The sequence below is a fragment of the Cyanistes caeruleus genome, chromosome 17 (assembly GCF_971803275.1).
Source record: "Cyanistes caeruleus chromosome 17, bCyaCae1.hap1.1, whole genome shotgun sequence".
Classification (NCBI taxonomy): Eukaryota; Metazoa; Chordata; class Aves; order Passeriformes; family Paridae; genus Cyanistes; species Cyanistes caeruleus.
Genome location: NC_141717.1, coordinates 4,606,892 through 4,630,273, shown reverse-complemented (window position 1 = coordinate 4,630,273; position 23,382 = coordinate 4,606,892). Strand labels below are relative to the sequence as shown.

Below are 23,382 nucleotides of genomic sequence, written 5' to 3'. Positions count from 1 at the left end.
CCCCTTTTTTGTTTTCCACACATTCTGCTGCTCTGAAACAAGAGGAGTGACAGAAACGAGCAGAGGCTGCAAGGCAGGGTTTAGTGATGAATTTAGGAGAGGCTGGAGCAGCTGCTCATCCACAGCATTAAATAAAATAATAAACAGCATTGAAGGTGCAGGACCTCTGAAAACAAACCTTGCTCCACAGAGATCCCTCCTGCTCAACTGTGCAAAACAAAACACAAAAAACCCTCCCCAAATAGTCCCTAAATCTCTAGGCAATGCTCTACACTGCTTTCATACACAACCTTGGAATAAACCCAGCTGGAAATCATGGGGAATCCCTGATCAGAGGTGCACCTACTTTCTGTAGAAATCCATGCAAATAAATAAATAAACTGGCATCTTATAAGCCTATAAAATGTTTAAACTGCCTCATATCCTAAAATAGTTCAGGGCTGTGGTTCTTAACCTGCAACCCAGAAAAAAACATTTACATAATCAGTTTATCAAGGCATAATTTTGAAGATAATTTCCACTAAAATTCAGAATGTTATGTAATTACTGCTTAGAAGAGGATGATATAAATGTTCCTATCAAATGTCCTTTGCATTATTTATTTTAGATATTTAGATTTACTTTAAGAGAAAAACAATAAGCATTCTGGTGTCATAAGCTGACCAGAGATGCTGTAAGTGCAGGTGAAATCCTGAGGGACAAATTGCTCAAGCCATCTAATGCTGTAATTCACTCATTAGGACAATAACTCAAATATGTGTTTGGTGTCCAAAATGCCATTTTCAGGTTTGACATCAGGGAGAGAGAAGACAAGAGACTAGAGAAGTATTCATGCAAAAAACACTTTTCAGCTGCATCTCTCATACCTATTTTTTATTTCAGCAGTTCTTATTGCTTGACTATTTTAGATCTATGCTAAAGGAGTAACCCAGGCCTGGATATATCTTTCTAAGGAAAGAATGAAGAGGAAAAAGATTGAAATAAGGCATCCCAAATTTTCAAAGGGCCCTTTCTTCTAATCTATCTGCTTGGATAATGCGTTCAGAGTGGCATTTTGTAATGACAGCAACTTTCCAACAAATCAATAGTTATTTAATTCCCAACAAGCTCTCGAGTCCATTAAACCTGATTACATTCACCCATTTCAGTTGGGTGCAGTTATTTTTCCTACACCGGCACTTAATCTATAACAGGAACTTATGAGAACTTTCAAAAGCAATTTCAACATCAATCAGCATAGAGTGAAAGGCACGATTTGCTTGTAATTATTTATTGGACAGGATGGCAGAGGGTCTGACTGAGCTCCAGTGTCTGACCTTCACCCCCAAATTCTAATGGATACCAAGGCCTGCTGGATGTGTCTCACTGCATAAAAAGCAGCCTCAGCTTGCATGTCCCACAAGACACAGATTCCCAATATCTGATAACGGCTATATTTCTATTTTAGACACGTGTGCCTGATATTAAGCCTGAAGTGAAGAACACAACCCACAGTCTTCTATTACTGAAGGGACCTAAATGGAAAACCACCTGTTTGATGCTGTGATTGCCCCTCTGTGGCAGCAAAGTGTTGGGGTAAAGGAGCACAATGAAAGTTTCCCTCTCCCTCAGAGCTGACCCATCCCTAGCACAGCACAGAAATGCCCTAACACACACAATATCTAACAACTGCCACTTGGATGGTACAGTTCTGTCAGGGTTCAGAAATGCTGACTTTTCCTAATGCCTTATAATACTGTAAGCAACAGGATACTTATTACCTAATTTGCATCTACACGATTTATTCAGAATCCCAAGTCCAACAGAAGACACTTCAGTAGAACCACTTTTTGATAAACATTAAATAATAACAAAAGCAAACACAACAACAACCTCATAGCTGGCAGCTGACTCCTGAATGTACAGAACTCTTGCCCTGCAGCAAGAACTTACACTTTGAGGGCTCAAAGGAATTAACAGGATGTGTATAAATATTCTTTGAAGGTGATATATTTCTACACACACAAAACCACAACCCCTTTTTCATTCCGTGTGACGCGTAACGTATGAATTAAAGCATATTTAACATTATTCCTGTTTGCTGTGCTAAAACATTTAACCTAAACACATCATGGTAAGTTACTTTGTCTTCTGACCTGCCGTGGGAATGCTGACTCCCTCAGAAACCTAGAATGGATAGCAAATCCTCTGCCCTGTGGTCAACCTCGTGAAGCAAAGGCATGAATGTTAAACAGCAGACAAATCAATACAAGCAAATATAGCTCAACTACACCATTTATTCAGCCATGAGAGATGTCAATACACAGATTAGGGTGATCCATCTTTTTGATTTCCTACTGTCTTCTCACTGACTACATGAGAGCTTTTGCCTGTATTAAAAGTGTTTGCTTTCTCAACCATAAAAATTCCAATTATTGCTCTAAGTGCACTAGAGTTAAGTTGCTTGTTGGAAGCGGCCTTGCATTACCTGAACAAGTCCAGCGAAGTATGGTGCTGCCGGCAGAATCATTGGCACTCCATAGGGATGTAGCAAAACTCCTTGAGACGACAACATGGTTTAAGTGATAGTATTACTCCCACTAAAGCTAAACACATCAATTGAAAGTTAGGGGAAAATCTATATACCAACTTCTTCCAAACTCAGAGCTAGAACCAAATAACTTCTGTCAGGGGCAAAGCCCACATCAGCTGTAAAAAAAAGAAAAAAATTGACGTCAGCAACACTTAATGTTAAAATTTTCTTCAGAGACAACAGATAGAGACAACAGCTGCAAACCTAACTCTACCCAAAAAGGAAGGTGCTATTCTGGGAGCAGCTTAAGTAACATGACTAGCCAACTACTCTTTATCAGTTCAGATTTTTAAGTACTAAACACATAGAGATCAAATTCTGTACAGATCTACTGATTAGAAATAATTTTTCCTATCAGTTCTGGCATATACATGAAAACAGTTACCATCAGAAGCCATTCTCAAAATAATCAGGTTTATCATGATTGCATAATTAGACATTTCCCTGTATTTATAAGCTGTTAAACAATGTTCACGTGAGCGTTTACACTTCAGTCTGTTACACTGGGTACATTCTGTTTTGATTCATTATATTCTTGTTTGTTTTGAATGTGTGAGCTAACTAATGCAAGCTAATGACTTCTATTAGTGTAAATTATGTTTTAATGGCTTTTCTAACCTTTCACAACATCTATGTTGTTAAATTGATCATAACTATCTTAAAAGAACGCATTTTCCCATTAGAATATTTCAACTCTGCTCTCCAAATCAACTCACACTACTGGTGTAAGAGACAAAGGACTGAAATTTAGGCTGGTTTCCTCCCTAAATCAAAACAGATTTGATTTTAAACGTACTACTTACAAGACATTCTCTTCTGCAGCTCATTTTTACTTTAGACAAAACCAACTTAGTCATTAACACCTGTTTTATGTGCTATGCATCTTCTACTGCAGATGTAACTAATGACAAGAATTACAATTGAGCAAGACTTTTTTATTTCAATAAAGAATTAGTTAGGTACTTACAACTTCATGTTACAAGTGAAATAAAAAAAAAATTAAAAAATCTCCTACAGTCTTCAGGGTGCTTCACACCACTAATTTCAGCTACTTGATTTTGTTGCATAATTACTTTTCCAGATAACTAATTGCAGACAAGATTTGATGCGATACTCAATTATTTAATGTCACATTTTGGCCATCGCGGAAGGTTTTCGGTAATTGATTCCGGTGTATCACGGCAGCCCTGCTGCAGGATTTAGCAATCTCCCCGAGCAGCTGCCTGCTGGCCCTCCCCACTGCCAGCCTCACCCCACTGCTAACTTTAGATGTGGAATTGTGACCCTCAGTGATGCTCCCTGCAGGAGCTGCCAGTGAGGCCAGCAATTGTCACATGATGAAGTGATGTTTACCCCACTCCATCTCCTGTTTCAGAACTGCTTCACTTTCTCTTGGGGATGATGCTCTTCTCACTGACCATGCTTAGCTATAAACCCTATTTCTTGGTCTGTTCTTACCAAGGAAGAGAAACTCTGCAGATTAATTATTAAGCAAGCTGACACATCATGGATTTTTTTCAAAAGATTGTCATTAATTCCAATACAGAATCAGTCACTAACTTTCACAGAGAAATACATAAACAAAAGGTATATATAAGAAAGCAAGTTGCAGCCACACCTCACTTAAAAAGACGTAATTCCTAAAATAAAAAAGTTCATTTTGACTATTGCTTATTTGCTTCATCCAGCAGAGTAAGCTGCATTTGAAAGGAAAGCAGATTTCTTTCACCCAGAAATGGAGATTATAAAATGGATTCTGCAAGCTTTACTCAAATGACTCCAGTGGGACAACTGACATAAATACAGACTGTTAAATTGCGCTGTGAAATACCTGGCAGGTTTTTTGTTTTAGCATGTATATATTTGATAAGATGTTAGAAAACCTGAGGAGGAAGATTTGTACAGGAAAGAGCAGGCTCAAGGGAAGCTTTTCTGTGATCTATTTTGGGATAGATTTTTTTTGAATATTTTCTTTAATTATTTTGGCACAAGGCAACCTGCTGATGAAATTTCCTGATGACACAAAGTTGGAAGGTACTATCGAGGCTGGAAAGGATAAGGATATTACATAGAAAGAACTGCTAAATCTTATGGGCTGCATTAATAGAAATGGGATGGATTTCAATAATACAAAATGCAAGATCATGCTCCTCCTAATAACAGAAACTTCAGAGCTAAACTCAAGAGGAAGAAAAGCAAGATCTCACTGCATCTGTTCAAAGAATTTCAGATGCTAGTGAGATGCAAATAGGAAAATGAAAATTAGTACTATTTCTTAATTTTAATTCTCAATTATTTCTTGATTTCTTAGAGGTACTTCCAACAGAATACAGTTGTCTTCATCCACATTAAATAGAAAAAAAAAAGTCAAATTAAAATACAACCATTGTAGAGAAATTCCTTTTTGTGTTCAGGGGAAAGGAACAACTATGTTGCAGAAACCTAAATTTGACTTGTTTATCCCAGCAAAGCAATCTGTGAATAGGGAAGAAAACAGTAGGAGGAAGAGACTGTTCAAGCTAAGGACGATCCTGACACTTTAAAAATCAAGAAAAACCCAGTTATGAATAAATTTAGGCTGAACATATTTTTTCAAGTTCGGGGGTTCTCTTTGAAGTATTTTGGTCTTGTCTAGAGAGGGTCTAGAACAGCCTTCCAAATCCACAGCAACAAAAAAGGGTGGCTCAGAACAGACAATCATGATGCAAAGCGTGGTGGAAGTGTGAACTCAGCAACTTCCAGGAGGACACTTCCAGCCCTTTGCAAGCACTGAAAACATCCCAGAATAATGGAAACATCAAATATCCTAGGAGAATTGCTGTTTTCTACATTGCAGATAGCAATCTACAAAAACAAACATTTCAGATGAACTGTAGTTACCTGTTTTAATGCAAGGACACTTTGCCTGCCTCGCTGTAACAACATGCTCCTGGATGTCAGGGTGTGGGGCAGCCCAGATCCAAGCTGGGACCTGTGGTGGGATCCTGAGCTACCTGAGCTCACACAAACCTCTGTGAATCAAGGCCACAGGAGCACAACAGAGCTTGGCTCCGTCTCTACCCCGTGCCAAGCTCAGAACTTCAGCCAGTGCCTCTACATCAGCTCCACCACTTCAGACCAACACATTTCTTCTCCCTCCCAGCCACACAAAAAGGGAATTTCACTTGAGTTTTACAGTTTGCCGTTAGTTAGTATCAATGGTCACTCCTGTTCTGCTGGAATATGTTGAATATGTGAAATTTGACCACAAAGAGGACTGAGGGAATGAGCCAGAAGAGTATTGATAAAGCTGAGAGCTCTGTTTCACTTCAGCAGGACCTTTAGCATGATTAAGGTCAAGCATGAACCTCAACACCTGTGGGAGGACAAAGCCAGAATGGTCAGGACAAGCACATCAAGCACATCTGATGTCCCTGGTGGTGACAGCACCCAATTCCTGCCTGCTGCAGGGTTCCTCCTCCCTGCAAAAAATTAACTCTGTGTGTGGGTGGAAAGGGGAGATCATCTATTTTAAACAACTACACAGCTTTTATTTCCATTACATTCTAGAAAATTATGATGCTGTTAGGAAAAAAAAAAAATGACATGTTAAGCCATTTTCAGTGTGCTCATAGAGGGTATGTTACTCTTCCCAAACCCTAGCTGGATTTGGTTTCTTTCATTAAAAATTTGCATGGATTTTCTGAAACTAAAAATTGATCTCAGCAATGAGAGAGAATTGGAAAGACACATGAACACTAGCTTTATATGTAAAACACATACACACAAAATGCACGACTTTATTTGTTTCAACTATGCAGAGTTTTGCAAAAAGGCAGGTTTTATTAATGAAAAGCTGCTTTTAAAGATGAAAAGCAAAGGTTAAGCAAGGTAGGGTAAGAGTCGAAGGTCAGAAAATTCTTAACTATTTCAGGCCCAGCAATCTAATACCACAATCTTGTGTTTAAGCACAGAACTGAAGCTACAGACAGGAGTGCTCTAATAGCAGTTTCTTTGAAGGCTTGCTAAAAAGTTGTTTAAATCGGGAGGAAATGGAGACTGCTGTACAGTATGGATGCGCAGATACAGAAATAAAAGTAGAAATATGCCTGAGAACTGGGCTACACATCCAGGCAGAACAAGAAAGATGAAACTGGCGCAAGAAAGATCAGAGTTTTGATCCCACCTGCATCTAAGATGTAAATGGCACATTAGACAATGACTAAACTACTTCCCCAGGCAAAAGCAGATGCCAAAGTTTTGCTGTGGTACAAGGTGGGGGAAAAAAAAAAGGAAACTTAAGCAACTTGCCTGGGGCCACAATGCCTGGAAAAGGCAGATCCCTGCAATGCAGTCATCAGCCAATCAATGATGTATGCTCTAATCAGATTCCCACTGAAGTCATCTATTTAGACCATCTTTCTGCCAAATAATTAATTCTTCTTAATGCCGGTATCTAGATCAAAATACCACAAACAATAGTTCTTTCCAAATGCTGCACAATATCAATGAACTTCAAATAATTTGCTCATCCTTCCTACACTGGCCTAACTTTCCTGTCTCTCAGATCATAAATAATTCAGGTACCACTTTGGCACCTTCTTCAGAACTTATGCTATGTCATATTTGAACCCTTTAAGTTCAAGTCTCCCATTTCTGACTACCTTTTCTATTGTCCAAATACTCTCCATTTTCTCTTTAGGTTTCTCAGTGGTACAGGAAACCCCAAAGCTGAAAGGACAAATTGGTTTCAGAGTCTCCTGATAATTTCCCTCACCCACAGCAACTTTAGATTGCTATCTCTAAAAAAGGATTACCAGACACCAGCACCAGACATGCTTGGGAAGAGAACGTGAGCTGCTGCTGATCAGCATTGCCTGAGGTGATCTGGCATTAAAGGAAATATTGATAGGCAGGAAAAGCTGTCCAGCACATCTTCCCCCACCCTTCCCAGCACAGCTGCTGACACTGTTATAACTGCTTGTCTTCCAAAGACTATTTCCACCTTTCTGCAAAAGCCATTTAGGGCCAAAGGCTGTTCAAGAGCACCAGGAGCACCACCCAGGCTCGCCCCTGTCCTCCACAAGAAGAACGTGTAGGGGCTGCTCGTGCCAGGTACCATTGCCCAGCCAGCTCCTCTCAGCCTGAACAGCAGAGCCAAAACACAGCACAGATATTTTACTGACTCCTGAAGCAGAAAACGTCACCCATACAAATCAAAGGTATCTCATGGTCTCATACTGATAACCAGCACGGCAGGTGTCATCACAGTTGAGTTTATTAAGCATCTCAGTTCAGACCAGAAGAGAATAGGGCAAGGATATAGAAACTGTTTAACACTGGAAGAAACCACCTTTTTCAAGCATGTGGGATACAGCATATTTAGAATTAACACATTTTTCTTCTGAACTTAAGGTTTCCATTTAAAATGACATTAGTGTCTAACAATTACATTAGCTCTTGAGAGCACATGAAAAACTAGCAACAGGTCAAGATGAACCCAGCTGATCCTTCAGTCAGAAAACAATGCTTCAGTTCCACTGAAGATCAAATTTTAGCCTTCTTCTTCTAAATATACAATCATAGTAAGTTTGGAGATTTGAAAGATAAATAACTACAGTCCTGCCAAATGCAAGAGCTTCAGACAGAAGCAAAAACTTGGGAGACAGGTTTGTGAAACTATCTGTAGCCCTGGAGAAATGAAGGCTGTTGCCCTATAGGCCAATTGGCCTCCCAGCACTTGAAGTGCAGTGTTTCAGTAAATGTTGGTTTCTGAGTACACAGCAAATCCTTTCTGTCTGGTTTCAATTCCCTTTCTTATTATCTGAGCCGTGGGCTGATGTGGTAGCTCACTGGCTAAAGAATGGAGTGTTAACTTTGCATTTCTTTTGGAATGCTCTCATAAAGACCTTTCTTTCTCCACCTGCACTGCCCCAAAACACATCCTTTTATTACCTTTACACTTGCCATCCCCTTCAAAGGCTCAGTTCAGCCTATTCCTACCCAAGCTGCTGCTGTCAACATCTCAAAGATGAAAATCCTCTTTGTCTTGCCTTGAATATTGTGCACCTTCACCTCCTAACCAAACTCCAAATGGTGTTGATGCTCTCCTGAATTTGCCTGCTACCAGGTAAGACTCTCTCTAAACATCTATGAACATTCTCTTCCAGCCCTTAAAACCTCCTCTTTCCAGAATGCCACACAAAAACATTGACTGGGGGATGAACTGACTGCCCAGTGACCAATATCCCTGTTCCTCTGCAGGTCAACTTGAATTTGTATCCATTTCTGATTGTAAATTCCTTTGAAGAAAACTGCATCTGGTACAAGGAGATGACAGCAATATAAAAGAACACACACACACATTTAAAAGATACACATCTGAATAACTTCACTTTTCCCAGAACTCTGAAAGGCAGGGCCTGCCCTCCCCTACATCTTGGAAACCCTCACTCCCTCAGACTGGACTGCTAAAAGAGAAGTGTTTGTCCCCTGACAAGCAGGGAGAGTGATTTACCCTTCAGTGAGTCGCAAGACACATTCACTTGCACAGGTGATAAATGCATGCCAGAGAGAAGCAGCAGGTTAAAACTGGAGTTAAGGGATCCCTCTGTGCCTGGACTTCCCTTGGGCTACCAAGGACCTGTCATCAGCTCTACATATCAAGGCACAAAAGCTGAGAACAGTCTGTGAACAGCTACTCTCCGAAAAAAAAAACAATCAGATAGGTGTCTTTGAACTTAGCTGCACTATCATACCAATTAGAAAGATTCTGGATCACAATCACATTATTATCACAGCATTTGTGTCAAAATTAAAGCAGGATGAACCTGAAAACTTCAGTTATTTCATCTGCTGTGCTCTGCACTAGGAAGAAGTCTGACATTGGACTGCGAGGTGCCACACAGAAGAGTCTCCTAAAGCTACAAAAAGTAGTGGAACACAGCTCCATGGGCCTGCACATATCTGTTTGTGAAGGAAGCTTCTCTATGTGCCTCCAATTGGCCTGAATCACTCAGAAAAGTTAGCTGCAAAAGTGCAGGAAAATACTGTTGCTTTAAGTAGCAAGAGTTGATTTTGACATGGAGACATCACAACTTATTCACAGCACTGAAGACGTGTTACAAAGTTCTGCACTTTGTTTCTTCTGCCTTAGTGAGCACTGCATTGTTTTCCTTCTCTTGCAGAGCTCCATGCTGGCTTTTATTACATAACTCTTATCAGCTGGATAGCTGTACCAAATCACTTGGATTTTCCCTGTTGGCCTCCTTGAGAACACACTCCCTCCCATCTCCAGGCTACTTCAATATCTTTCACTACTCTGCTCTTGAGATTATCTGCATTTTCTAAACCAGCTGAGATTAGTCTCCAATCCATGAGAAATTAAGCAGCTTAGAAAATTTTGTATCAAACATGAACACTTTCAAGATCTCCTGCCTGTTTGATATCGTGCAGTTACACAGACTAACTACTGAAAATTATGTACATCTCCCACAAAAGATAAGCAGTATCACATACATCTTCAATAAAGTTGCAGGTTGTATGTATATGTATTTCACAAAATATGTATTAGAATCATGCTTGCATATATCTTCCATAATCTCATTTATTCTTCTCCTTTGTGTGCCAAATACAGGACCAAGAAATATGTATTTTATTCAGCAGGCAAGGACAGGCTAGAATCTTCCCCTTAGGGTATAATCATTTGCAGATATGGCCCAGCAGCAATAAAAACACTTTTCCTTGCAAATCAGGAACAGACTGACTCTAACCAATATCCACTCTTCATAAATCCTAGTGATCCCAAGCCATCTTCATCCATTCCACACAGGATTTTGGGCAGTATCTGAGCACTCAACCAGTCTCAGGATCAGTTCATGACCATATTCTCATGGGCACCAACCAGCACCTCAAGGAGCATCTCAGGAATACAGCTCTGTGTTGGAGGACAGATAAACCACCTGCTTGTCACCATCACATCCCAGGCTTTAGTAGGGTGGTGATGACAGAAATGACAGTCACATATTTTTATTGCCAAATCTGGTCAAACAGACTTTTCTTTATTGTTGTAGTCAGGCTACTCTACTGTATCACAGGAAGCTATGACTTCTTCTTGACCCCAATTAGCACATTCATTATTCATCAAAGTACAGTTTTCATTTGCTTCCCTTGGGAACAGCAGAGTATCACTGTGAGGATCTTTCAATACAACTTCACCCCCTTAATACACTCAGGATTTGCTGACAAGTAACAGCTACTTATTCCCCCGAGTCAAGTTCATATTAATAGGACTGCACAGTGAATCATGAGATGGTATTAAACCCTGCCTCCTGCCTGTATAAATACATCATTCAAGCACCCTACCATGCCAAGTGCTACAGTTTGATTGCAGAAACCAGCAGAGGGTAGATATCCTAAGTGAGCAGGGTGCCTTGGAGAAACAACCAATTCAAACCCCGAAACAATAAAGACCCTATAGGTCTTTAAAGGGATCAGAGGGAATTTCTGTTCACTACTGACAAGTTTCATATTTTCAAGAGATAAAATACCAGGACTTGAAGGCATTAGATGAAATGTAAGCCAGAACTCAGCTCTACTCAAGACTGGCAATAGTTTAAGTAGTAAAGTTTAGCCAAGAGCTACAAGCAAGGAGCATCTAAGGCAGACAGGATTTGGCTGAAAGCATTAGAAATCTCAGCTGATAGAAAGCTCACCTCCAAATCTGAATAGCAGAAAGTTAGAAAAGCTTTTTCAATTTCATTGCTACTTAATGTCTGAAGTCAATTCAGTTCCACAGGTATTTGCTAACACACATATTTGGAGACACACCTAATCCCATGTTCAGCAACTCAACACCACTCCTAAACTCAGTGTGGGGCCTTACACTTGGCCTATCCAGGCCAAGCTAAAACCTGGCTTTCCCTGAGATGGCTCACATCTCTTCTGCCCCAGCCTGAGAGTCTGTGACTGAAGCCAGATCAATGTCAGTGGGATTGCTCTGGTTCTCTGCAGGCACCTCTGTGTAAAGAGCTGGAGAATTCATTTGGAGGAACAAAATTCCCTGGATTAAGCTTCAAGAATTCTTCCTGGTAACACAGTAAATAGCTCTCACCTGAAAGAATCACATCATATGTTTACTCTTCTCCCCTCCCCTAAGACCTATTAAAAATATTTTACTTATTCATTACACATTCCAGTCCTATGTCTTCTTCAGCAGTCACAGTGGGTACTGAATTTGTGGGAATACTTGATTTCTAATGATGTCTCTCACAACTTCCTCAGGACTATGTAAAGCTGGGGGGATCATGCTGCTGCTCAGAATAACAGAAGAGCAGAGAAAGCACCTGAGATCAGAAAACCAGAACACTGCTGTAGCAGTGCCAGATGGCAAGAGCCTTTCTTGCCACCCACTTTTTTACTTTTTGTCAATTCCATTTGATATACAAAGCGAATAAAGAATGGCCTTTTAAATATCACCTTCATTTAGGTTTTAATCAACCTGTGGCAGTGCCCTTGGAAGGGACCAGCAAAGGACTGGGATAAATTTGGGCAGAGAAGGACAACAGAAGAGGATTATTCCCGTTTTTACTGAAATCAGTGCTTTAGTGAATACTCAAGTTATTAGGTGGATGTCAGTAAGATTTTTATTGCTGCAAGAAATAAGGCAAAGTATAAGTAGTCTCCTTCTAAGACCTCAGAAGTTGTCAATTCTCCTGCAGTGCAAGATTAGGGGATCAGACACCAAAAATTGAACTCAAACTCTTTGACTGAGAGCATCTTACCTTCTCTCACACAAGTTTTTCAATAGTGATTTGCTCCCAACCAGAAGAAAAAAAAACATCTGATACTATTTAATAAAGAGCTAAACCAACAAATACATGTGGCTGAACACCAGGAACAAGTAAAAAGAAGAAATGTAATACTCCTTTACAAGTTTGAATTTGAGCTGCTCAACAAACATGAACTGTACAGGAGGTTCATAAGACCTGACTCCTGCACATCTGGATTATAAATGCTATTATTGGAACATCTCTCTTGCCTTGCACCGACAGAAAAGCACTACACAGCTGCTTCTACAGAACTGTCAGATTTCAGGATAATTAATGAGACAACTGGGAGTAGTGGACTCTTACAGAAATTATTTTCAAAGGTTTTTATAATTACCTCATTTTTTTTTCTCTATTGATAGGTCTTCTTCACAGCCTCCTTTCTTTGCTGTTTGTGTGATCTGGTACCATTGCCTAACAGTATTTGTGTTTTTCCACTGATCTGTTTGGCCATTCACGGTCAAAGAGCTAAATTTCCTGATTTTACTCTTCAACCCTAATTAGCCCTTTTGGATCCCAAGAAGAAAACACTGGAATGTTTTGTGCTCCCCAGCCCTAACTCCTTGTGAAGCTCTGAGAGTAACCAGTGTCCATCACTCACAGATCAGATGCTGCCTGCTGTAACTCAGCTTCCTTAATAAAGCTCAAAATAGCTTTCCCTTGGAGTTTTTATAAAGCAGTTGCAAAGTTCATTTTCTCTTGGAAATGGGCACACAGGACTTGTACAATTTTAATGTGAGCAAACACTTAAAACTATTCTTGAGCAAAATATACAAGACGACACTGACAGAAAATGCAGATTCACTGCACGATGCATTAATTTCACAGCAAAGCCAAGGCTAACACTCTCAGCAGAAGTCAATAAACTGATCTACCCCAGCAGAAATTCGAATCCTGCTTTTCTCACCCAGGAAAATTCATGTCTGCATGGCATGTCAGAAAAAAAGCCCAGGAATTGCTCCATTTTCCCACAGGCTTTTGGAAACACCTGCCTGGCTTGTTTGGTCACACAAACACAAATGTTTCTTTAAAATGATCACTTCCCAAGAGACACACCCCACCAAACTTAGCAACAGATATTATAGAAGATAAAAGATAAAATAAACCCACAGTTTCCTCCCCCACCACTCTCGCCATGCCCAGTGGGTTTCTGGAAACATCTTGAAAATGAAGTTCCCCACATAGAGCAGCACCCTGGAATTCCTTCACTGTGTACAAAACTTAGAAGTTCCTGACTGAGTTTCCATTTGTCAAAACTGCAAGAGCAATTTGCCACATCTATTGAGGAGCATCTACTGACACTTGAAGGGACAGATCTGAAATCCCCATTTCAGTTCCAGGTAGGTGAGAGGAAGATTAGAAAGTATTTCTAGCAAGCCCTTGCATTAAAAAAATAAAAAAAGGGAAGAATCTTCATTCTGTGATAAAAACTATGGCCATTTTGCAAAATGACATTTCAGCTAGCACCTGGAATACCACACCCACCTGTTAGGATGCATAATTTTCGAAATAGCCATGCTTTTTATACATTTTTTTCCTCTGAATTAAGTTTCTTTATCTAAATAAAAGGGATAGTTTAGTTCATAGAAACATAGAATGATTTGGTTTGGAAGAGACCTTCAAGATCACCCAGTTTCAATGTTCCTGCCCTGGATAGGAACACCTTCCACTAAAAGAGGTTTGCCAGAGCTCCATCAGCCTCACCTTGAAGTCTTCCAGGGATGAGGCACCCACAGCATCTCTGGCCAACCTGTGCCAGTGTCTCACAGCCCTCACAGTAAAAAGTTTCTTCCTAACATCTCCTGTAAACCTACTCTGTCTCAGCTTCAAATCATCCCCCTTGCCCTGTTACCCCATGCTCTCATAAAATATCTCTGTCCAGCTTTCCTGTAGGCTCCCTTCAGGCACTGGAAGGCCACAATTAGGGCTCCCCAAAACTTATTTTTTCTCCAGGCTGAACAATCCCAGTTCTCTCAGCCTTTTCTCACATGAGGGGTGCCTCATCCCTCTTATCTCAGTGCCACCTCTGGATTTGGTCCAAGAGAACGGGTCAGGCTGGAATGGCCCACAGTGGGTGCCAGCTCCCTGTCCCAGCAGGGCCACAGGAGTGTCCAGATGGTTCTGGAATGTCCCCACTGAGGGAATCTCCAAACCCTCTCAGGGCAGCCTGGTCCAGAGCTGGATGCAGAACTCCAGGTGGGGTCTCACCAGAGCAGAGTCCCCTTCCAAAGGATTCTGAACCACCTTATTCCAATGGAAAACCTGCATTCCTAAACCAGGATCATTGGATTCACAACATTTCCAAAGCCTCAGGAGTCCTGCTGTCAGAAGCAAGCTGCAGCTCTAGAACTGTGGGCAGTAGCAGCTCAGGAGCCGTGAAAATATTACAGACTCATGTTCTCAAACATTTTTAATAGGTGACTTTCTGCAATGATAAAAGCTACAGAAAGTCTAATTTTAGGATCTGTTCATCATTTGTGTCTGGAACATTTTCTTCTACATTTTATTTTGAGGCAAAAACAAATCACATGCTGGGTAGTTGCAATCTTTCAGTGATTTGCCTTAATGCATCCAGATACAGTATTGTGGATACCAGTGTTACATAAAGAAACTTCAAACAGTTGACAGGTACATTAAACCAAAACAAAATTAAAAGCCCACGAGCACTCAAGCACTTTTCCATCGGGGAATCCATTTGTACAAGAGTCAGGTTCTACAGAGACATCTCCCTGCTTGTACAGTACAATTTCCCCTGCCCAGGGAGCACTGAGGGATGTTCTGCCCTGAGAAAGATCTGAGAGAGTCAAAGCAGTTTGAACCTTGCCTTCCCCAACTGATGCTTTGGAAACAGCATAAACCTTTACTCAAAAATAGTTCAAGATGCCTAGTGATGTCTCTGCAGTAATAGTTTGTTGGTAGCTGTTTCAGTAATAAATGAAAGTTAATGCACATTTCTAATTTCCGTATTAGCATTCACAACTCAGATGCATTATTTCAATATAAAATGTATGGTGGAATCAAATTAGTAGGGAGAAAATCAACTCAAGCCACAGAGAAACTAGAAAATTTAAAAAGTGCCAAGGATCATCACTTTTTTAAAAATAGAACAGCACATATCCAACCAAAAGAAAAGATTAGTGTGCAAATACTAGACGACTAATTACATAATGTACCTTTACAAAATTACATAATATGGGTGCAGCTTATTTCCCTGTTTGCTGTTTGAAAAATAGATTGTTTAATAACCCATCAAAGCTATCTGTAAAGCACGGCAACAATAGAGCAGATGTTGACTGTTGTCTTGTGCCTCACAGACATAATTAAATACAATGAAACACTCACGCACCCAAATAATGGAGGACAAACAAATACAGCCATGCTGCTCTATAAACATAAACCTCATTTACTGGGCACCTGCCTTATATTAATCTGTGATATTTAAACCAGGGAGGAAAACACAGAACAAGGTATTTATTTGCCTGCAGATCACAAAAACTACCAAGAATTCCTCTCAGTATTAGGGAGCTGTAACTTCTGCAATGCTGATCCCCACATCATTATTTCCACAAAACTCAGAGGGAATCGCCTTTTCTACTGTGACCAAGCCAGGACAGGACTGTTGCATTTTCTGTACTACAAGGGACCTGAATTTATGACTCTGAACAATCCAAACAGGCTAAAACACACTGTACTTGCTGTGTAATACAGCACTAAGATGCCCATGGAAAACCATTTGATTGCAAAACACATTCCCTGCAATTATTTCCCATCCCCTCTCTCAGCCTGCTTTAAAGAGGCAGTGGAAAGCAAAGATTAGGTTCCTTAACCATCCAACCAAGTGGCTTTCTGCTAGGGCAATATCCCATAACATTATTCAATACTGTAGCTCATATCAAAATTTCAGAGATTAAAAAAAAAAATCCTTCTTTACCTTTATTTCTATAATCAAATCTAAATACGTATTTTCTTTCATATTATCAATATTGTTCCGCTATTTGAAAAGGATGATTACATAAATCAATACAAAATTAAGTACCTAATCCTGCAGTTGCTATTAAGAAACAGAGTTTCCAGGAAAAAAAGCAACTTCAAAAATTATCACCGGTGTATTGTAGAGGAACACTGAAGCATATTTTTGCTAATAAAAACAACAATTATTTTAAAAGTATAATGTTAAATAAGTGTTATTATTTGTTTTTATTTTAGGTAAAGAATATAAAACTGCTTTGCTTACTGCCACTGTGTTTTGCCTTTATATTGCATTTAGTTATTTCTAAGAAACAAGACAGAATATAATGTGATCTGCATCTCTTTATGGTAATAAAACCATGCTAGTCTCCTTCCATAGACAACAGCATAAAGCATAAATCCAAATGGAAAACAAATGGAAGTATAATGCCACTGTGAAGCAAACCAATCAACCCTAAAACAGCTGAGATAGATCTCATCCAGTAGTTCATTCATTCTTTATAGAAAAGAAATGAAAATATTCCTAGGTGTATCAGATTAAAAAAAGGAAAAAAAACAACCACCCTCAGCAGCTCTGAAAGGTTGTAAAGCACTAAATTCCTTTGATTTATGAGGCAGCGTCCAGCACACTGAGCAAAACAACTCAGCATGGCAGGACCCTTTTCCCTGCAATTCCTTTATTAACACAGCCCGGCTCTGCGAGGGAACAAAAGCAGCGGTGCGGGGTGTATAAATCATTAATACTCTGCGTGCAATGGCTGAATTTCCTGTGTGAGCTGGGAAGCCTTCCTGCACAACAGGGATTTTGGGCTTGGAATTGGCTGCTATGAAATGTACTTCATCATCCGCCGTGTTTGACGCTTCCCAATAGCTTTGTACTTTTCCTCTCCTTTTTCTCCCCCAAGCCCAGCAACTGCAATAGAAATTTATTGGATTTTATGTCTGCAAATAAAAGGAAGAGAAAAGCAGGAAAGGAGCAAGCAGAATCCTTTTCCCTTCATTTGAAGATGGGTTGTGTGCAAATAAAATCTAGTACTCACAAATTAATTCGGCGTTTTAATAATTTTTGGTTTACCTTGCTAAACTGAAAAAAAAAAAATCTAATCAAAGAGGGTTTACACCTAAAAAGTAAAAAAAAAAATAAATCAACTATCACAAAAAATGTGACTCCTCTCCAAATTAAGTAATGTTCTATTGGAGCATTTATTTATTTAAGAAGAGGCAGAAAGAAGGGCACAAGAACTCCTGAACTCCTCTGCTTCAGTGTTTTTACTTTTGGTGTATCAAAAAAGTTTTCCAAAGAGCAACAGGCACAAGTGCACATGCCAAGCCTGGTATTCCAAGTGAAGCTGGAAGAGATGGTATCAAAGGGAAAGGAAAAAATAAACCAAGCCCCTTGGAACTGCAGTTTCTGAACACTCCCGTGTTTCTGCAGCAAGACACACTGAACTTGGGTAGGGAATATCCAAACTACTCATCCTGCCCCTGAACTATGTGCTATGCAACAATGGCAAAGTTGAGTGTTTTCCCAAACTTTGAGATGAAATGGCAAGTAATCTTCATGAAACATTCTGTGCTAAAACATTCCTTTTGGGGCTAAACTTGGGAAAACCAGAGAGCATGAGAGACAGAGGAGTGCTGAAAAAGCAGACTCAAACCATATGCTGCCCATCAGGGAGAATGGCACACATTACAGAGGTGACTGAGGATGCAATCAGGGCTGCAGCCAGGCCAGAGCACAGCTCCAAAGGTGCCCAGCACCAGCACCATGGACAAACATCCATCGCTGTCTGAAGCCATAAATATTTAAGACACTTGGAATGCGGCCTTGCAAACGTGAACAAGCTGAAGTCAGAATAGGGAAACGTTCCAGTGGGCCATTTTACACTTCTGCAGCCATCCAGCAGACTCCAGATTACAGGAATAACCCTGCAACGCATGCAGGAGTCCCTCTGCATTACACAATAATGACATTCTGAACGGAAATAAATGAAGCCCCTGCAGTGCTATTCTGTCAGCTTTTGAAAGTAAATAACTTCACTTCTGACAAGACAGAGACATTTTTTTCCTCCTCCTGCCACAGAGCATTAATTGAGCCATGCAGCCATGTAACATCCCAGAGACAGGACTAATACATGATGAGGAAAAAAGCTTAAGGAGGGGACACACATGGAATATATGGGCTGCCTAAGTTCTTCTCACCCCCAAATTTTCACACTAGCTCTGTTTTGGGAAAATCTTCTTCTCGGGGAGAACTTTTAACCTTGTTTTTTGCCTCCCTTTCCAATGTTTACTTTAACTTATTTCAAAAAAATGTTTAAATTTCACACTTCTTCATGAAAGATTGTGCATATCATAAGCTTATATTTAAAAACTTATCTTTCCTTGTTTGTAAATTAAGCTTCATGCCTACAGTCAATATCTGTAATTAACTATTTCATGTACACAAGACTTTGTTCACAACAGAGATCATGATGATGGCTATAAAATAAAATATGGCTATATAAAATAAACTGCTATTAGAAGCAAAACCAAAAAAGTGATCTCTAAAGCTACATCATAATTATAATAAATATTAGTGCAAGTCAGTAAGGAATTGAGGCAAGGCATATTAAAACTATAAGTATATACACAAAACACAAATATGAGACAACAGTATAAAATCAATGTACAGTTACAAAAAAAATCATATTCAAGATGTTATAGTTCAGAAGAGCAACAATTTCTGGTGCATTTCGAAAAAGGGTTGAAAGGTAAATTTAAAGATGGCCCAAGATGAAAGCACTTGCATTCTTATTCATGAGTATCTGAACATCTTAAGTATTTCAATTTTGAAGTACCACAGAATTCTTCTTTCCATTTCTGGTGGAAAAAGTAAAAATCAGTGACTCACTGTGAACAAAAAATAATTCACTGTACACTTCAGTTCTTACTACAGTAGCTAATTTTGATTCTGCCTGTGCTCAACACAACGAGAAAGAGCAGGATCAAAACACTGCGAGATCTCTCCACAGCTGGAGCCTGCTCTAGTGCAAAAGACCAAAGGCCCAGCTACAACTAGTCAGGATAGCACAGACATTAGATATGCTATTTTCTCTAATTAAATTCACTGGGCTGCTGCACTGACAGAGTGGGAGGGGAAGCAAAATGTAAAAGAAGTCAATGGTGCTGCACTATGCAACTCGGAGGGAAATGAGCAATGCCAGCAAGGAAATGACAGGAGGTTCTCAGGAGAGCTCTTGCTCTACACATCACACTTTAAAACTGATAAATCAATCGCACATGCACCTTTAAAAGGCAGGAAAGCTTGAAGGATTCTTAGAGGGTGTTGACTTCTCCTTTCCACCAACATTATTCTAACTCTATAAAACAAGGTGATAAATTCCAGTGTCACAATTTTTATCACTTTCATTTATACCACCTATTAAATACTTCGAAAATATTTTTAGTAGGACTAATATTAACATGACCATGGTACTTATTTACCAACTCAGAAATGCACACCTTGAAAACCAAAAACAAAATGTCAGTTTGGCTTTGAATGGCTGTGGTCAAAACAAATCTAAACAAACTGAAATATCTCCTGGCTGCCCTGAGAAAAACCCCTGCTTACATAACCACCACACACTTTTCTTGGCATAAAATACCACACCACATATATTTTTTTTTTTCAGAAAATATCCATCCATATACATATTTAGCAAATATAATAAATGGGGATAACTTACAAATAGCTCACAATGGAATGTCCAGGCATCCCTTTTCAGATAAAACGTTTTAAAATGTTCAAAGAGGTCACTTGGAGAAAAACAATGGTTCTAAGCCAAAAATATTCACCTGCTCCTGTCACAGGGAAGCTCCTCTGCAACTGCTCTTGCTCTTAAAGTCCAAAGCAGCAGGTAACCTTCTTAACAGATTCTTCTGGTTTGTTGAGGGGTTTTTGTGTTTGGAGTTGGTTTTGTTTTTCGGGTTGGGTTTTTTTTCACCCCCTCCTTCTAGTATTTAAAGAGGAGAGTACTTCACTAAAGCACCTCCTCTCTCGCTTTTGTAAGCCTGACCTTGTTTGACAAGGCTGGAGTTCAATGCCCCAAACCAGCTCTTGTTCAGAGTGAGAGCTGCACAGCACTCGATCTCTAAGCCACTTCTCATTAGCCTCTGGAAAACAACAGAGCAGCTCTTGGGAAACAAAAGATATGTAAACATGGAAATTGGGCTTCAATCACAGGTGGATTCACAAATACAGCTCTCGAGTTTATTGCTGAGTACCAAACGATCTTATTTACCCTGATCAGGATAAACAGCAAGACATCATTCCCAAAATCCGCATTAACAGCACTCCTGGATGCAACAGCTGCACTCCCACCTTTTGAGTTCTGCTTCATTCACACACTGAAATTCCCTCGGAGTGCCACAGTGCCCCCTTAGGTACAAATGCATCCACAGGATACAGTCTGTAGCATGGTAGTTCCTTTTTTGTTTTACCAGAGTGCTATAATTTGTCTGACATCGCACAGGCTTTTACCCTACACATATGAATAAACAAGCACTGTGTTTCTCTTGGGGCAGCCAAGCTGGTTAAATGAATCAGAAAACCCTGAAAATATTGCCTACCCTCAGTCCATCAGCTACTGGACAATTATTCAAGGCCCAGCTGTAAGAAAAACAGATGGTGAATGAGCATTAGTACCGTGGACTTCTTTGCACTCATGCAGTCATAAGCAGAGGTTGTACGTTCTCACATGAAAATTGCCATGAAATAGCAGAGAGAGGAACAAAATCGTGCAAAGACTCCAATTTATAAGAGAACAGATGCTTAAAATTCTCAAGAACTAAAGTCAGATTAACTGATTTTACAGGAGAACCACAGAGCGGTTACTATAAATGGACTAGGTAAAGAAAGGCAGCGTTCCTATGATTGGTTTCAACAGTGTCACCATAAAACATCACTTATTGAATTCAACTGGCGTACCTGAACCTTTGGAGGGTCACCAAAGTATTAAATGCAAAGCTAGATACTTAGAACTGTAACTGCAATGGTGGCATTCAGCAATTGATGCGCTTTTGATCTATTAAAAAAGTTAAACTGTGTCCGGGAATTGTTTGAATTGCTCATCCATTCAATTCTTTACACAATTTTAGCACAAAGATAATCTGTTCTAATCCTTATTCCATTATTGACACTATTGACTACATCAATTGAAAATGCTACCAAATAAATCAACGCTAAATTAAGCCATGAAGAAAGAATGTGATAAAAAGTCTTTCAGGCTCCGATAAATCATCAGATCCAGAAGCATGACATAAGTAACTGAGAGGGGAATTCAGCTTTTCTCCATAGCCATAATGCTTAAGGCCCAAATAAAATTACACTAATTTACCATGTAAGCAGTAATGGAATAGCTGGGGCTGAGATGGGAGGTTTTGTTGGTTTCTGCTTTGTTTTCATGGTGGATTCTTTTTATCATTGATATGAGAACCGTACCACGAACTACTTTGTTAAAGACAGAAAAGGTTGATATTGAAGTTTCAGTTCAATTGTTTTCGATCTGTGAATGTCCACTATGAGCAATTGCTCCATTTAAGAGGAATTACCCTTTGTACAAACCACTTCACTATTTAAAACAAAGCACATCTATCATCATTAAACAGAAAAAAAAAAAAAAGAATAGCAATTTTAAAATAACGACAGCAGCATTGTACACCATGACGTGGAATATTCCGTGATGTTTCAGAACAACAGTTTGTTTTGTCACTTTCCTCTGAAAACCCCAGCAGAATACCCAGGAAAACAGAGCTAAGCCTCCATTAATATACCCCAAATCCCAATTTACCAGTGGTCAACACTTTGCTGCAAAAATTACTTCAGGCCAGCATTTGATGTAAACTTTTGGTCAGAAATTTGGTTTTGCATTGATGTGTCATATTAAGGAGAAAAGAAGTGTGCAGCTGTTTCTAACCCATGAAATGCTACCAAAAGATTGGGTGTGCTACAAATACAACTTCCCTTCTCCTGCATCTTTAAATATTGACACTAAGGAAAATTCACCCCCAAATGCATCCACACTTTCCCAGCTGGCCCTGTCCTTGCAGTGACGCAGTGAAAACTTCCCAGCCCCACGTTCTCCCTCTGTTCATTGCTGCCACTGACACAGTCACTTTGGTTTTGATGTTCTTTGAAAAGTCACTCTGGATTCCCATAGTTAGAACCATCTCATTAAGAAAATGTCCACATAATTTCAGAGCATTTCAAAGTAACTCAAGCATTCTTCAGTTTCTGTTGGCTTTTTCAAGTGAATATCTTATCGAGAGCTAACCTATAACATGATTTAGGCCTCCGTCCTTTATTTATTTTCAACTTCATTTTCAAGAGTTAAGCTAGAATATTTTCAGGTAAACCATCCTCCATGCATAAACTGTTTTAAAAAAAAAACAAAACAGTTCTTCATTTGGTTGTTTAAACATGACACACATGTGTAAAGGGAAAGATACCAGAGCAAATACTCATGTTTCTAACCCTGGAAAGAGCAGTAGAGCACTTCTGTAGTACACTGTGGAAAATATTTTATCCATTTATCCTAAACAAACTGGCCAAGCGATGTCACTTGCTCAAATAAATAATGGCCAATTTTAAATCACTACCAAAACACAGATTTTTCCCAAATTATTAATTCAGTGCCACAGAAAACCAGCATCCTCATGGCTATGAGGATAAATAAAAGTTTAGTAATAAAGAGTGGCTTGCCCATCTTGAGAAGAATGTAATGCCTTTCACAGACTTTCAAGAAAGACTCACCTCCAATTTTAAAATTTACATGTGACAGAATACCAATGTAGACACAAAAATAAGAATAATTACCTTCCAAAGTTCTGAATAGGCAGCAAAGTGTAACAACTGAGAGCTCAATTGTACTACAGATGTCTGAGGTGATTTTAATTGAGGTGCAAGTGAGCAGATATATCTCAAATGCAATTTTTAGAGAGAAAAAAAAAATACTAGATAGCTTCACATAATGTCTATTTACTGCTGGTCACAGG

The 23,382-nt window shown here is 39.5% G+C and overlaps 1 protein-coding gene across 38 annotated transcripts in view; it reads right to left on the bottom strand.

The window, feature by feature from the left end:
- RBFOX1 (RNA binding fox-1 homolog 1) overlaps positions 1–23,382 on the bottom strand; it is a 1,112,502-nt gene that overhangs the window by 232,582 nt on the left and 856,538 nt on the right. For 4 of the 38 annotated variants that reach the window (XM_086854493.1, XM_086854508.1, XM_023936577.2 and 1 more), the window contains exon 2: positions 2,468–2,688. The exons of 33 other annotated variants lie outside the window; for them this stretch is intronic. In XM_086854493.1, coding sequence (XP_086710619.1) covers positions 2,468–2,554 — 87 coding nt within the window. In that variant the 5' untranslated portion in view covers positions 2,555–2,688. Of the gene's footprint in view, positions 1–2,467; positions 2,689–20,958; positions 20,999–23,382 lie in introns of all 38 variants that reach the window. One more of the 38 variants, XM_086854505.1, reaches the window with a different exon arrangement.